Source organism: Oncorhynchus kisutch, unplaced genomic scaffold, assembly GCF_002021735.2.
Source record: "Oncorhynchus kisutch isolate 150728-3 unplaced genomic scaffold, Okis_V2 scaffold4019, whole genome shotgun sequence".
Classification (NCBI taxonomy): Eukaryota; Metazoa; Chordata; class Actinopteri; order Salmoniformes; family Salmonidae; genus Oncorhynchus; species Oncorhynchus kisutch.
In genome coordinates this window covers 44,035-58,339 of record NW_022265964.1, presented here as the reverse complement: position 1 = coordinate 58,339, position 14,305 = coordinate 44,035, and the positions used below count along the sequence as shown (strand labels likewise).

General features: G+C 43.7%; 1 protein-coding gene across 4 annotated transcripts; it reads right to left on the bottom strand.

The window, feature by feature from the left end:
- Window positions 1-2,354: 2,354 nt before the first annotated feature.
- LOC116373093 (OCIA domain-containing protein 1) lies at window positions 2,355-13,473 on the bottom strand. 4 transcript variants are annotated; one of them, XM_031821844.1, is made up of 9 exons: window positions 13,208-13,470; window positions 12,863-12,947; window positions 11,830-11,883; window positions 11,066-11,113; window positions 10,851-10,977; window positions 10,640-10,727; window positions 7,270-7,363; window positions 4,911-5,075; window positions 2,355-2,878 (listed from the first exon to the last, which is right to left on the bottom strand). In XM_031821844.1, exons 1-9 carry the CDS (start codon window positions 13,256-13,258, stop codon window positions 2,841-2,843), a joined length of 750 nt encoding a protein of 249 aa, XP_031677704.1. In that variant the 5' UTR covers window positions 13,259-13,470; the 3' UTR covers window positions 2,355-2,840. The 4 variants fall into 4 exon arrangements, with proteins under 4 accessions (XP_031677704.1, XP_031677701.1, XP_031677703.1 ...); XM_031821843.1 differs by having other exon boundaries at window positions 2,360-2,881; window positions 13,208-13,473; XM_031821842.1 differs by having other exon boundaries at window positions 2,360-2,881; window positions 10,851-10,971; window positions 13,208-13,471.
- Window positions 13,474-14,305: the final 832 nt, after the last annotated feature.

Genomic DNA, 14,305 nt, shown 5'->3' with positions numbered 1-14,305 from the left:
TGTGTGCAAAATGGCTTTCTATTCTACATATAAATATCTCAACATATTTATCCGTCAGTAGCTAGCTATCGTATGTTCTTGGTTAAGTATGTATGTAGCTATTTGTAATTTATTTATGGTTGCAGTAAAGAACGGACATGTGATTCAGTTGAGATTATTAGGCCTACTTGTTACCATGATGATCACACATGAGCTAAACCTCTTCCTTCTGTCCGTACCACTAAAGTTGTGTCATATGAAACAACCGTATATAGGAAAGCAATTGTTTCCATTTGTTGTAGTTACTGAGCTATGTGGCTTTTATGGCCTCCTGAGAGGCGCAGCGGTCTTATGGCATTGCAGTGGTGTCACTACAGACCCTGGTTCGTTCCCAGGCTATAGGGCGAAGCACAATTGGCCCAGCATCGTCCGGGGTAGGAGAGGGTTTGTCCAGGGGGGTAGGCCGTAATTGTAAATAAGAATTTGTTCTTAACTGTCTTGCCTAGTTAAATAAAGAAAAATATGCATATTATTGATACCATTTGAAAGGAAACACTTTGAAGTTTGTGGAAATTTGAAATTAATGTAGGAGAATATAACACATTAGATCAGGTAAAAGATAATACAAACCAAAAAACATGCGTTTTCTATTTTCTATTTTCTATATATTTTTTTATTTTATCATCTTTGAAACCCAAAAGAAAGGCCATAGTCAGATAGTTGTCATTTAGATTTTGGCCACCAGGTGGCAGCAGTGGGTTTCAGACTGATCCAGTGAAGCATTTAATTTACGACACAATATTTTGTATCAGGTCTGCCAGGAGTTTGCCCAAATGTGCCAAATTGGCCAATTGATACATTATCAAGTACATAACTATAGAGAACATACAAAAATGCTATGGTAATAAAACAATTCAAGTTTACACACGCCCAGGAATGTCATAAAGGAAGGATAATTAGCTTCCCTACAGAAAAAAACACTAACCTTCACACATCTAGATGGCCGAGCGGGGTAGTTGTGGGGCCAGAGACAACAGGGGTTAAAACTGTAGAACCCAGTTCCTACATTTGAATATAAAAAAATTGATTTTATCAAACAAAACCATGCTCCATTTTATCTCGGGAGATCCTCAGGATGACAAATCAGAGCAAGACTACTGCATTGTAAGTACATTATTTACCTTCAGAGGTGAATGTATTAAACCCAGTTGCTTTAATAAGTGTTTTGTTGTTGTGCACTCTCCTCAAACAATAATAGCTACTGTAATAGCTACTGTAAATTGGACATTGCAGGTGGATTAACTAGAATTTAAGCTATATATAAGACATGTCAATGTCCCGGAAAGTTGGCTGTTACTTTCTTCATTCTAGTCCCATTAGGGCCAGTTTAGGGACACTGATCCCATAGAGGTTAAATAAAAATGTTTCAATCCATACTGCTGATTGGTTTATCGACCCTAGGTTGGCAGGTTGCAACCATATAGATAGAGGACTTATCTTGTGCCATTATTGCTTCTGTGGCAGCACCATTGCCTCAATCTCATTTTTGTTTGTAGATTTTCTTCACGATTGGCTGATCCATCCTGATGACGCGGTTGGACATGACTCCTACAGGGTCACCAGGAGGTGTCCGTTGATAATATTAATGCAGAAGGATTGTTACTCAATTATGAGGATTTTTTTTATTTCGTTACAGTATCCTTTACACACCTAGAGAGTTCTCCGTAGTCTCTGATGCTATTCCATCTGGAACTCTCATGTTATTTAGAGGTGTAGCCAGATTTCACCTTCTTGACCTGCCCTCCTTAATCCAGTTGACTCCAATAGGGAAAATGTGTTTCTCCTTGTTCCCTCAGAACGGGATATTTTGAATCCATTCCTTATGTGGGGCGGCAGGGTTAGAGCGTTGGTCTAGTACTAGTGGTTAGAGCATTGGTCTAGTAACCGGAAGGTTGCAAGTTCAAACCACCGAGCTGACAAGGTACAAATCTGTCGTTCTGCCCCTGAACAGGCAGTTAACCCACTGTTCCTAGTCCGTCATTGAAAATAATAATTTGTTCTTAACTGACTTGCCAAGTTAAATAAAGGTAAAAAAAAATGTCACAACTTACTGGAATACATTTGTCAATAATGTCTGTTGGGGGGAGAAAAAAAAGTCTGGTTATTACCACACAAATACCTGCTTGTTTAACAAGGTGAAAGATGTCTCTCTTTCAGAATGATTCATAAGTATGACCCTGTGAATGATTACCTGTTATCATTGATAACAAAAAAAAACACAGGAGGTATCAGCCAATGAAGTGGAAAGGCCATTTGGCCAATAGAGAGGCCTCTTATCATTCTCTGATTGACAGACACACAAAAAGACAACGGTATGCAATTTCAAAACCAATTGGGTTTATTGACATGTTTTCAAAAGACAGAATCAGACAGACAAATGGGAGAATCTAATTTCCTTGATTCCTAGCAAGGAGGGGGGAGGCCCTAATTTAAAAAATATATTTAAGTAATTTAGCAGACGCTTATCGAGAGCAATTTACAGGAGCAATTGTGGTTAATTGCCTTGCTCAAGGGCACGTCGACTGATTTTTTTTATTTTTCTCACCTAGTTGGTTCGGTGATTTGAACCAGCAACCTTTTGGTTACTGGCCCAACGCTCTTAACCACTAGGCTACCTGCTGACCTCCTGACCTCCTCATCCAATGGGTTTTGAGGAGAGAGGACGCAAGGAATCAAGGAAATGCAATTGAGATTATCCCATACATTCATAAATTGAGACGTAAATAATAGCAAAGCAACCACAAGGGGGTTGTGGGTATTGTAGTCCAATCAGCACTGTCAGTGATAACAGATGGAGAGACTCACTCCTCCAAGCTGTCTCCGTAGACGTTCTTCTTCCCTGCTAAAAGAGAGGAGAGGATGAAGGGATGATAAACACCATTAGGGCTCTGGTCTAAAGTAGTGTACTATATAGGGAATAGGGTGCCATAGGACTCCTGTCTAAAGTAGTGTACTATATAGGGAATAGGGTTCCATAGGGTTGTGGTCTAAAGTAGTGCACTATATAGGGAATAGGGTGCCATAGGGCTCTGGTCTATAGTAGTGCACTATATAGGGAATAGGGTGCCATAGGGCTCTGGTCTATAGTAGTGCACTATATAGGGAATAGGAGGGAATAAGGTGCCATAGGGCTCTGGTCTAAAGTAGTGCACTATATAGGGAATAGGGTGCCATAGGGCTCTGGTCTAAAGTAGTGCACTATATAGGGAATAGGGTGCCATAGGACTCTGGTCTAAAGTAGTGCACTATATAGGGAATAGGGTTCCATAGGGTTGTGGTCTAAAGTAGTGCACTATATAGGGAATAGGGCTCTGGTCTAAAGTAGTGCACTATATAGGGAATAGGGCTCTGGTCTAAAGTAGTGTACTATATAGGGAATAGGGCTCTGGTCTAAAGTAGTGCACTATATAGGGAATAGCGTTCCATAGGGTTGTGGTCTAAAGTAGTGCACTATATAGGGAATAGGGCTCTGGTCTAAAGTAGTGCACTATATAGGGAATAGGGCTCTGGTCTAAAGTAGTGTACTATATAGGGAATAGGGCTCTGGTCTAAAGTAGTGCACTCCATAGGGAATAGGGCTCTGGTCTAAAGTAGTGCACTATATAGGGAATAGGGTGCCATAGGGCTCTGGTCTAAAGTAGTGCACTATATAGGGAATAGGGCTCTGGTCTAAAGTAGTGTACTATATAGGGAATAGGGCTCTGGTTTAAAGTAGTGCACTCCATAGGGAATAGGGCTCTGGTCTAAAGTAGTGCACTATATAAGGGATCGGGTGCCATAGGGCTCTGGTCTAAAGTAGTGCACTATATAGGGAATAGCGTTCCATAGGGTTGTGGTCTAAAGTAGTGCACTATATAGGGAATAGGGCTCTGGTCTAAAGTAGTGCACTATATAGGGAATAGGGCTCTGGTCTAAAGTAGTGTACTATATAGGGAATAGGGCTCTGGTCTAAAGTAGTGCACTCCATAGGGAATAGGGCTCTGGTCTAAAGTAGTGCACTATATAGGGAATAGGGTGCCATAGGGCTCTGGTCTAAAGTAGTGCACTATATAGGGAATAGGGCTCTGGTCTAAAGTAGTGTACTATATAGGGAATAGGGCTCTGGTTTAAAGTAGTGCACTCCATAGGGAATATGGCTCTGGTCTAAAGTAGTGCACTATATAGGGAATAGGGTTCTGGTCTAAAGTAGTGCACTATATAGTGAATAGGGTTCTGGTCTAAAGTAGTGCACTATATAGGGAATAGGGTTCCATAGGGTTGTGGTCTAAAGTAGTGCACTATATAGGGAATAGGGCTCTGGTCTAAAGTAGTGCACTATATAGGGAATAGGGTTCCATAGGGTTGTGGTCTAAAGTAGTGCACTATATAGGGAATAGGGCTCTGGTCTAAAGTAGTGCACTATATAGGGAATAGGGTTCTGGTCTAAAGTAGTGCACTATATAGGGAATAGGGCTCTGGTCTAAAGTAGTGCACTATATAGGGAATAGGGTTCTGGTCTAAAGTAGTGCACTATATAGGGAATAGGGTTCTGGTCTAAAGTAGTGCACTATATAGGGAATAGGGTTCCATAGGGTTGTGGTCTAAAGTAGTGCACTATATAGGGAATAGGGCTCTGGTTTAAAGTAGTGCACTATATAGGGAATAGGGTTCCATAGGGTTGTGGTCTAAAGTAGTGCACTATATAGGGAATAGGGCTCTGGTCTAAAGTAGTGCACTATATAGGGAATATGGCTCTGGTCTAAAGTAGTACACTATATAGGGAATAGGGCTCTGGGCTAAAGTAGTGCACTATATAGGGAATAGAGCTCTGGTCTAAAGTAGTGCACTATATAGGGAATAGGGTGGCATTTGGCACACATCCACTAACTCACAGTCCTTCTTGGGGGCGGTCCTCCCTGGCCGGTCAGACTCTGGTTTGAGCAGCGTCTCAGCCTTCTGGGTAAGCGTGACCTCATAGGTTTCTCGGTTCTTGTTCCTTAGGTCCTCGTACATGATTGGCTTCCTCCTGGGCTCCTCGTCATCCAGGAACGACTGGGCTGGAGGGGGGGGGGGGCAGAGGTTAGAGGGTAAAGGTTAGAAGTCCTCGTACATGATTGGCTTCCTCCTGGGCTCCTCGTTATATTGGAACGACTGGGCTTCAGGGGTCAGAGGTGACAGGTCAGGAAAAAGAACACGACCTGCGTACACCAGACTTTGAGATATCAGCTGATGTACGAAGGGCTATATAAATAAATATTTGATTTGAAATGGTGGTCACACCAGATAGTGAGTGGTTTTCTGATCCAAGCCCCTACATTAAAAATATATATTTTTTAAAGATATCTGTATTCCCAGTCCTGTGAAACCCATAGATTATGGCCTAATGAATATATATCAATTAAACTGATTTCTTTATATGAACAGTAAACTCAGAAATTGTTGCGTTTTTAAAAATATATATTTTTTGTTCAGTGTAGATAGATATCTACTTGGAAAATAACCTGTTTTAACATGGACATTGTCATTGAGGACTTCCACCATTCTGAAGTAGTCAACTGAGCGGGACTTCCTATGGGTGAGTTAAAGGAAAGATGACACCATTCCATCCAGGTCATGAGGAGGGATCAACCAATGAATGATCTACTTGTGAAAAAAACATTCCATAACTCCAGGGGGCAGTAAATCACCTACCTAGACTTTATTCCTGTTCAGACAACACCCTCCAGGGGGCAGTAATCACCTACCTAGACTTTATTCCTGTTCAGACAACACCCTCCAGGGGGCAGTAAATCACCTACCTAGACTATTCCTGTTCAGACAACACCCTCCAGGGGGCAGTAAATCACCTACCTAGACTTTTCCTGTTCAGACAACACCCTCCAGGGGGGCAGTAAATCACCTACCTAGACTTTATTCCTGTTCAGACAACACCCTCCAGGGGGGGCAGTAAATCACCTACCTAGACTTTATTCCTGTTCAGACAACACCCTCCAGGGGGGCAGTAAATCACCTACCTAGACTTTATTCCTGTTCAGACAACACCCTCCAGGGGGGGCAGTAAATCACCTACCTAGACTTTATTCCTGTTCAGACAACACCCTCCAGGGGGGCAGTAAATCACCTACCTAGACTTTATTCCTGTTCAGACAACACCCTCCAGGGGGCAGTAAATCACCTACCTAGACTATTCCTGTTCAGACAACACCCTCCAGGGGGCAGTAAATCACCTACCTAGACTTTTCCTGTTCAGACAACACCCTCCAGGGGGGCAGTAAATCACCTACCTAGACTTTATTCCTGTTCAGACAACACCCTCCAGGGGGGGCAGTAAATCACCTACCTAGACTTTATTCCTGTTCAGACAACACCCTCCAGGGGGGCAGTAAATCACCTACCTAGACTTTTCCTGTTCAGACAACACCCTCCAGGGGGCTGTAAATCACCTACCTTGACTTTATTCCTGTTCAGACAACACCCTCCAGGGGGCAGTAAATCACCTACCTAGACTATTCCTGTTCAGACAACACCCTCCAGGGGGCAGTAAATCACCAACCTAGATGTTATTCCTGTTCAGACAACACCCTCCAGGGGGCAGTAAATCACCAACCTAGACTTTATTCCTGTTCAGACAACACCCTCCAGGGGGCAGTAAATCACCTACCTTGACTTTATTCCTGTTCATACAACACCCTCCAGGGGGCAGTAATCACCTACCTAGACTTTATTCCTGTTCAGACAACACCCTCCAGGGGGCAGTATGCTCCCTTTCAGTTGGTTTACCAACTCTGTTTAAATAGTAGAAAATGGACTACTTCAACCTAGAGATGGCCTTAATGGTGCTGCTCGTGCCCCCAGACGCCACAATGGGATAGATGCAAATTATGTCATCTATCTAAGTCTATGGTGCAGATCTAGGATCAGCTTCCTCATCCCCCCCAATGGTAACTTTAACCACTAGTGGAGGGGCAGGGGGGGGGGGGGGGGATGCAACTGACCTAAGATCAGTGTCTAGGGCCAACTTCACCCTGCCCCCTTCCCGGCTCGGTTCCTAGTGAAAACGACCCTGGGCTGCAGGGGACAGACATTCAAGATATACAGGTCAGAGGTCAGAGGTTGAGCTGCAGGAGGAGAGGTGGAGGGGGGGGGGGGTCAGACTGAGGTTAAATCAGGCAGTTATAACTAGGAGGATACCGTTGGAGGGTTGTCATGGTTAACAACTGTAGTTAGGTTACTACTTGCTGCCACGGTTACCTGGCATGTTGTAGTCGATGTCTGCAGCGGTGCGGCTGGTCTGTGCCGCGGTGGGGGCGTCACTGTATCCATAGTCTCTGGCGTTGGGTGGGACCTGACACACACAATCAAAACGGGAACACTTTACACAGAACACTGACTGGAGATCAGGTTGGACACGGACTGATATGTAAAACTGAGCCAGTGACGGCCTCGGATGCAGTTGTGGTCAGACTGCAAGTGTTGTTGCAGAAGCTCATCGTACATCCAGGACAACACTCCTCGGTATCAGACGGATGCAGCGACTACAACACTAGACTGAGACTGTGTTGACCACTCTGTCTCCCAGCTACTACAACACTAGACTGAGACTGTGTTGACCACTCTGTCTCCCAGCTACTACAACACTAGACTGAGGCTGTGTTGACCACTCTTGTCTCCCAGCTACTACAACACTAGACTGAGGCTGTGTTGACCACTCTTGTCTCCCAGCTACTACAACACTAGACTGAGACTGTGTTGACCACTCTGTCTCCCAGCTACTACAACACTAGACTGAGACTGTGTTGACCACTCTGTCTCCCAGCTACTACAACACTAGACTGAGGCTGTGTTGACCACTCTGTCTCCCAGCTACTACAACACTAGACTGAGACTGTGTTGACCACTCTGTCTCCCAGCTACTACAACACTAGACTGGCCTGAGGCTGCAGGGGGAACTCACTGCTCTGGACAGTACTGACCACTCTGTCTCTCATTCCATGTACCAGAATGCTGCCGTTGACGAGGACATTCTCACTTTTACAGTGCCTTGCGAAAGTATTCGGCCCCCTTGAACTTTGCGACCTTTTGCCACATTTCAGGCTTCAAACATAAAGATATAAAACTGTATTTTTTTGTGAAGAATCAAGAACAAGTGGGACACAATCATGAAGTGGAACGACATTTATTGGATATTTCAAACTTTTTTAACAAATCAAAAACTGAAAAATTGGGCGTGCAAAATGATTCAGCCCCCTTAAGTTAATACTTTGTAGTGCCACCTTTTGCTGCGATTACAGCTGTAAGTCGCTTGGGGTATGTCTCTATCAGTTTTGCACATCGAGAGACTAACATTTTTTCCCATTCCTCCTTGCAAAACAGCTCGAGCTCAGTGAGGTTGGATGGAGAGCATTTGTGAACAGCAGTTTTCAGTTCTTTCCACAGATTCTCGATTGGATTCAGGTCTGGACTTTGACTTGGCCATTCTAACACCTGGATATGTTTATTTTTGAACCATTCCATTGTAGATTTTGCTTTATGTTTTGGATCATTATCTTGTTGGAAGACAAATCTCCGTCCCAGTCTCAGGTCTTTTGCAGACTCCATCAGGTTTTCTTCCAGAATGGTCCTGTATTTGGCTCCATCCATCTTCCCATCAATTTTAACCATCTTCCCTGTCCCTGCTGAAGAAAAGCAGGCCCAAACCATGATGCTGCCACCACCATGTTTGACAGTGGGGATGGTGTGTTCAGGGTGATGAGCTGTGTTGCTTTTACGCCAAACATAACGTTTTGCATTGTTGCCAAAAAGTTCAATTTTGGTTTCATCTGACCAGAGCACCTTCTTCCACATGTTTGGTGTGTCTCCCAGGTGGCTTGTGGCAAACTTTAAACGACACTTTTTATGGATATCTTTAAGAAATGGCTTTCTTCTTGCCACTCTTCCATAAAGGCCAGATTTGTGCAATATACGACTGATTGTTGTCCTATGGACAGAGTCTCCCACCTCAGCTGTAGATCTCTGCAGTTCATCCAGAGTGATCATGGGCCTCTTGGCTGCATCTCTGATCAGTCTTCTCCTTGTATGAGCTGAAAGTTTAGAGAGACGGCCAGGTCTTGGTAGATTTGCAGTGGTCTGATACTCCTTCCATTTCAATATTATCGCTTGCACAGTGCTCCTTGGGATGTTTAAAGCTTGGGAAATCTTTTTGTATCCAAATCCGGCTTTAAACTTCTTCACAACAGTATCTCGGACCTGCCTGGTGTGTTCCTTGTTCTTCATGATGCTCTCTGCGCTTTTAACGGACCTCTGAGACTATCACAGTGCAGTTGCATTTATACGGAGACTTGATTACACACAGGTGGATTGTATTTATCATCATTAGTCATTTAGGTCAACATTGGATCATTCAGAGATCCTCACTGAACTTCTGGAGAGAGTTTGCTGCACTGAAAGTAAAGGGGCTGAATAATTTTGCACGCCCAATTTTTCCGTTTTTGATTTGTTAAAAAAGTTTGAAATATCCAATAAATGTTGTTCTACTTCATGATTGTGTCCCACTTGTTGTTGATTCTTCACAAAAAATACAGTTTTATATCTTTATGTTTGAAGCTTGAAATGTGGCAAAAGGTCGCAAAGTTCAAGGGGGCCCGAATACTTTCGCAAGGCACTGTACAAGGAGACCAGTTGTCTAGGTACTGCTCTGTTTCAGCTGTCGTGGGCAGCCTAGCTGTTTGGACAAGGAGACTAGTTGTCTAGGTACTGCTCTGTTTCAGCTGTCGTGGGCAGCCTAGCTGTTTGGACAAGGAGACTAGTTGTCTAGGTACTGCTCTGTTTCAGCTGTCGTGGGCAGCCTAGCTGTTTGGACAAGGAGACTAGTTGTCTAGGTACTGCTCTGTTTCAGCTGTCGTGGGCAGCCTAGCTGTTTGGACAAGGAGACTAGTTGTCTAGGTACTGCTCTGTTTCAGCTGTCGTGGGCAGCCTAGCTGTTTGGACAAGGAGACTAGTTGTCTAGGTACTGCTCTGTTTCAGCTGTCGTGGGCAGCCTAGCTGTTTGGACAAGGAGACTAGTTGTCTAGGTACTGCTCTGTTTCAGCTGTCGTGGGCAGCCTAGCTGTTTGGACAAGGAGACTAGTTGTCTAGGTACTGCTCTGTTTCAGCTGTCGTGGGCAGCCTAGCTGTTTGGACAAGGAGACTAGTTGTCTAGGTACTGCTCTGTTTCAGCTGTCGTGGGCAGCCTAGCTGTTTGGACAAGGAGACTAGTTGTCTAGGTACTGCTCTGTTTCAGCTGTCGTGGGCAGCCTAGCTGTTTGGACAAGGAGACTAGTTGTCTAGGTACTGCTCTGTTTCAGCTGTCGTGGGCAGCCTAGCTGTTTGGACAAGGAGACTAGTTGTCTAGGTACTGCTCTGTTTCAGCTGTCGTGGGCAGCCTAGCTGTTTGGACAAGGAGACTAGTTGTCTAGGTACTGCTCTGTTTCAGCTGTCGTGGGCAGCCTAGCTGTTTGGAGAAGGAGGTGCTTCCTGTACTGTTGGTTGCCATGCATACAGGGAACTTTGAAATGTTTGGATCCATTTTTTATATACATTTGATGGGTGGATTCAAAGAAAGTATTGAAATGTGTGTGTGTACCTGGCTCTGGGGGTCAGAGGCCTGGAACATGGGGTCAAAGGTCACCTGGTCGGGGTCACTCATCTCTGACTGGGGGCCCTGAGACGACCTGAGAGAGAAGAGGAGAGTGTGTGTGTGTGTGTGTGTGTGTGTGTGTGTGTGTGTGTGTGTGTGTGTGTGTGTGTGTGAGTGAGTGAGTGAGTGAATGTATGTGTGTGTGTGTGTTACTGACTGTGCGTTGGGTCTGGTCCTCTGTCTCAGTGCTTCTCCCAGAGGGGAGTGCTCCAGCCTCTTGAACTTCTCCTGACAATGTTTCATGTACGACATCTTCCCTGCCAGGTAGCCACACAGCCCTGCAACTGGGGACACACATCTGTATTACAATCTCATAATAACAATGCGCACACACTTTTTTTATACACAAACATCTGTGTTCAGTGAACTCACAGGCCACTTTAGGGAGAGATCCAAACCTGGACGACAACGTCAGAGCTCCTAAAACACAGGAAGGAACACAGGAGAGTCAGTCTTGATGTCACCAGGGTTAAGATAGGAAGGAACACAGGAGAGTCGGTCTTGATGTCACCAGGGTTAAGACAGGAAGGAACACACGAGAGTCGGTCTTGATGTCACCAGGGTTAAGACAGGAAGGAACACACGAGAGTCAGTCTTGATGTCACCAGGGTTAAGACAAGAAGGAACACAGGAGAGTCGGTCTTGATGTCACCAGGGTTAAGACAGGAAGGAACACAGGAGAGTCAGTCTTGATGTCACCAGGGTTAAGACAGGAAGGAACACAGGAGAGTCGATCTTGATGTCACCAGGGTTAAGACAGGAAGGAACACAGGAGAGTCGGTCTTGATGCCCACCTGGTCAACACTTGCCTTTTCTACCATGAATTGGACTAGTGATATCAAGACTGACTCTCCTGTGTTCTGCAGAAAACACCTCAATCTTTTTGGCTGCCGTCTCTGCACTATCATCTTGGACGCCACTTGTCATAAAGGTATCTCTAACCGGAAGCTACTATTCTATATCAGAGTATTGAGATGCTCTCCTAGATCATACACTATCATCTTGGACGCTACTTGTCATTAAGGTATCTCTAACCGGAAGCTACTATTCTATATCAGAGTATTGAGATGCTCTCCTAGATCATACACTATCATACACTAAGATATAGTGATGATGGAAATGGGAGGTGGGCCTACCTCTATGGATGAGGCCTTGAGTGACAAGCATGCTGACCACTGAGAAAGGCACGGCTGTAGGAAGGGAGGGGAGAAACCAGGTTAGAATCACGTGTGCACCAATACCTGTACATAGAAGGAATGATATATTGAACATGAACCTGACTCCTGTAAAAATACAGACTCCTGTAAAAATATAGACTCCTGTAAAAATATAGACTCCTGTAAAAATATAGACTCCTGTCAAATACAGACTCCTGTCAAATACAGACTCCTGTAAAAACACAGACTCCTGTAAAACACAGACTCCTGTCAAACAGACTCCTGTAAAAATATAGACTCCTGTAAAAATATAGACTCCTGTCAAATACAGACTCTTGTAAAACAGACTCCTGTAAAAATAGACTCCTGTCAAACAGACTCCTGTAAAAATATAGACTCCTGTCAAATACAGACTCCTGTAAAACACAGACTCCTCTAAAAATATAGACTCCTGTAAAACAGACTACTGTAAAAATATAGACTCCTGTAAAAATATAGACTCCTGTCAAATACAGACTCCTGTAAAAACACAGACTCCTGTAAAAACACAGACTCCTGTCAAACAGACTCCTGTAAAAATATAGACTCCTGTAAAACACAGACTCCTGTCAAACAGACTCCTGTCAAATACAGACTCCTGTAAAACACAGACTCCTGTCAAACAGACTCCTGTAAAACACAGACTCCTGTCAAACAGACTCCTGTCAAATACAGACTCCTGTAAAACACTGACTCCTGTAAAAATATAGACTCCTGTAAAACACAGACCTCTGTCAAATACAGACTCCTGTAAAACACAGACTCCTGTAAAAATATAGACTCCTGTAAAACACAGACTCCTGTCAAATACAGACTCCTGTAAAACACAGACTCTTGTAAAACACAGACTCCTGTAAAAATGTAGACCCCTGTCAAACAGACTCTTGTAAAAACACAGACTCCTGTAAAAAATATAGACTCCTGTAAAATCTATTGCTATTTTGTTCGTCTTGTGTTACCCATGGTAACTTACATCTGTACCAGAAACTCTCCTGGTTGCATTCTCTGAAGACTCTCCTCTCATCTTCTGTGGGGATATAATCCATTCCTACAGGACTCTATACAAACACACACACACAGACACACAGGTTAGCTGTCCCAAAAACGAACCTTGATTGATTTTATCAATAGATATTCATTGACGTAACCGGTTTGTGTTTTTTGTTGTTGTCAAGAATTCGAGTGCATAGAAAACGTTAGCTAGTTAGCCTACAACTTGCTAGTAGCAGTAAGCATGTTAAATGACTGCGAGTGACAGATGAGGGTAGCTAGGGAACAGTAGCTTAGTTACTGGAGCAGCTTACTGTTACGTGTTTACCTGTGCTTCGCCCTGTCGCTCATCTGTGAATCCCGTAGACATTGGTGTCATATTGTAAAACTATGTCGGTCAACTTTGTCTTTCAGAGCATGTATAGCAACAACTGGCACAGACACACTCCCCGTATAGATTTCGTAAATGTCTGGTACAAATTCATAGCATGAATAGCAAAAAACGTGCACAGACACACACCCCGTATTTGACTTTCGTAAATATTTGGTTACAATGTCATTGCATGGAGCGAAGCTGACCCGGAAGTAGTAGTAGCCATGGAACGGGAAGTTTTGACGAGGACTTTTATTTTGAATGTTTTTCTTCGCAGTTAAATCGCATTCAAAGAGGAACAACATTATACGAGGAAATGTATTCCAGTTCTTTTTTTTCTAAATCCAATTATCGAATTAACCCCAAGGGGTGTGGTATATGGCCAATATACCACGGCTAATGACTGTTCTTATGCACGACAACAAACCTCGCATGTTTTTGGTCTGATCATAGATTATCATTTAGATTGCTGCTGTCTGCTGCTATGATACAAACCACACGACGAGGACGTTTGCTATCAATGTGCATTATATCTCACAAGAGGGCAAGGGGTAGGGATAAAGATGAAACGCTAATGCATATTCTGATTTGATTGATTGATAGCAAATGTAGCTGCCCACAAACAAACACACCTCGGCGCATCCCGATCGCGAGTATCATCCTGTCAATTTACAGATACAATTACAAATACGAGTATGGCCATGTCACTGTACATAGATCTTTCTATTTTGATGTTCTACTGTGTTATTGACTATGTTTGTTTACGTGTAACTCTGTGTTGTTGTTTTTGTCGCACTGCTTTGCTTTATTCTTGGCCAGGTCGCAGTTTGAAAATGAGAACTTGTTCCCAACTGGCCTACCTGGTGAAATAAAACAATGAATTAAAAACCAACCATTGTAGCTACGACCGTGTCTTGTTGATGATGTAGTAGGCTACTGTTTCTCCTCCGTATCTGTTGGTCGTATGCCACCCTGTGGTCGATGGTGGAATCATATTTTACTGAGAGCAGAAAACAAGCGTGATGAAACTATTCCTACAACGTCTGGAACGCT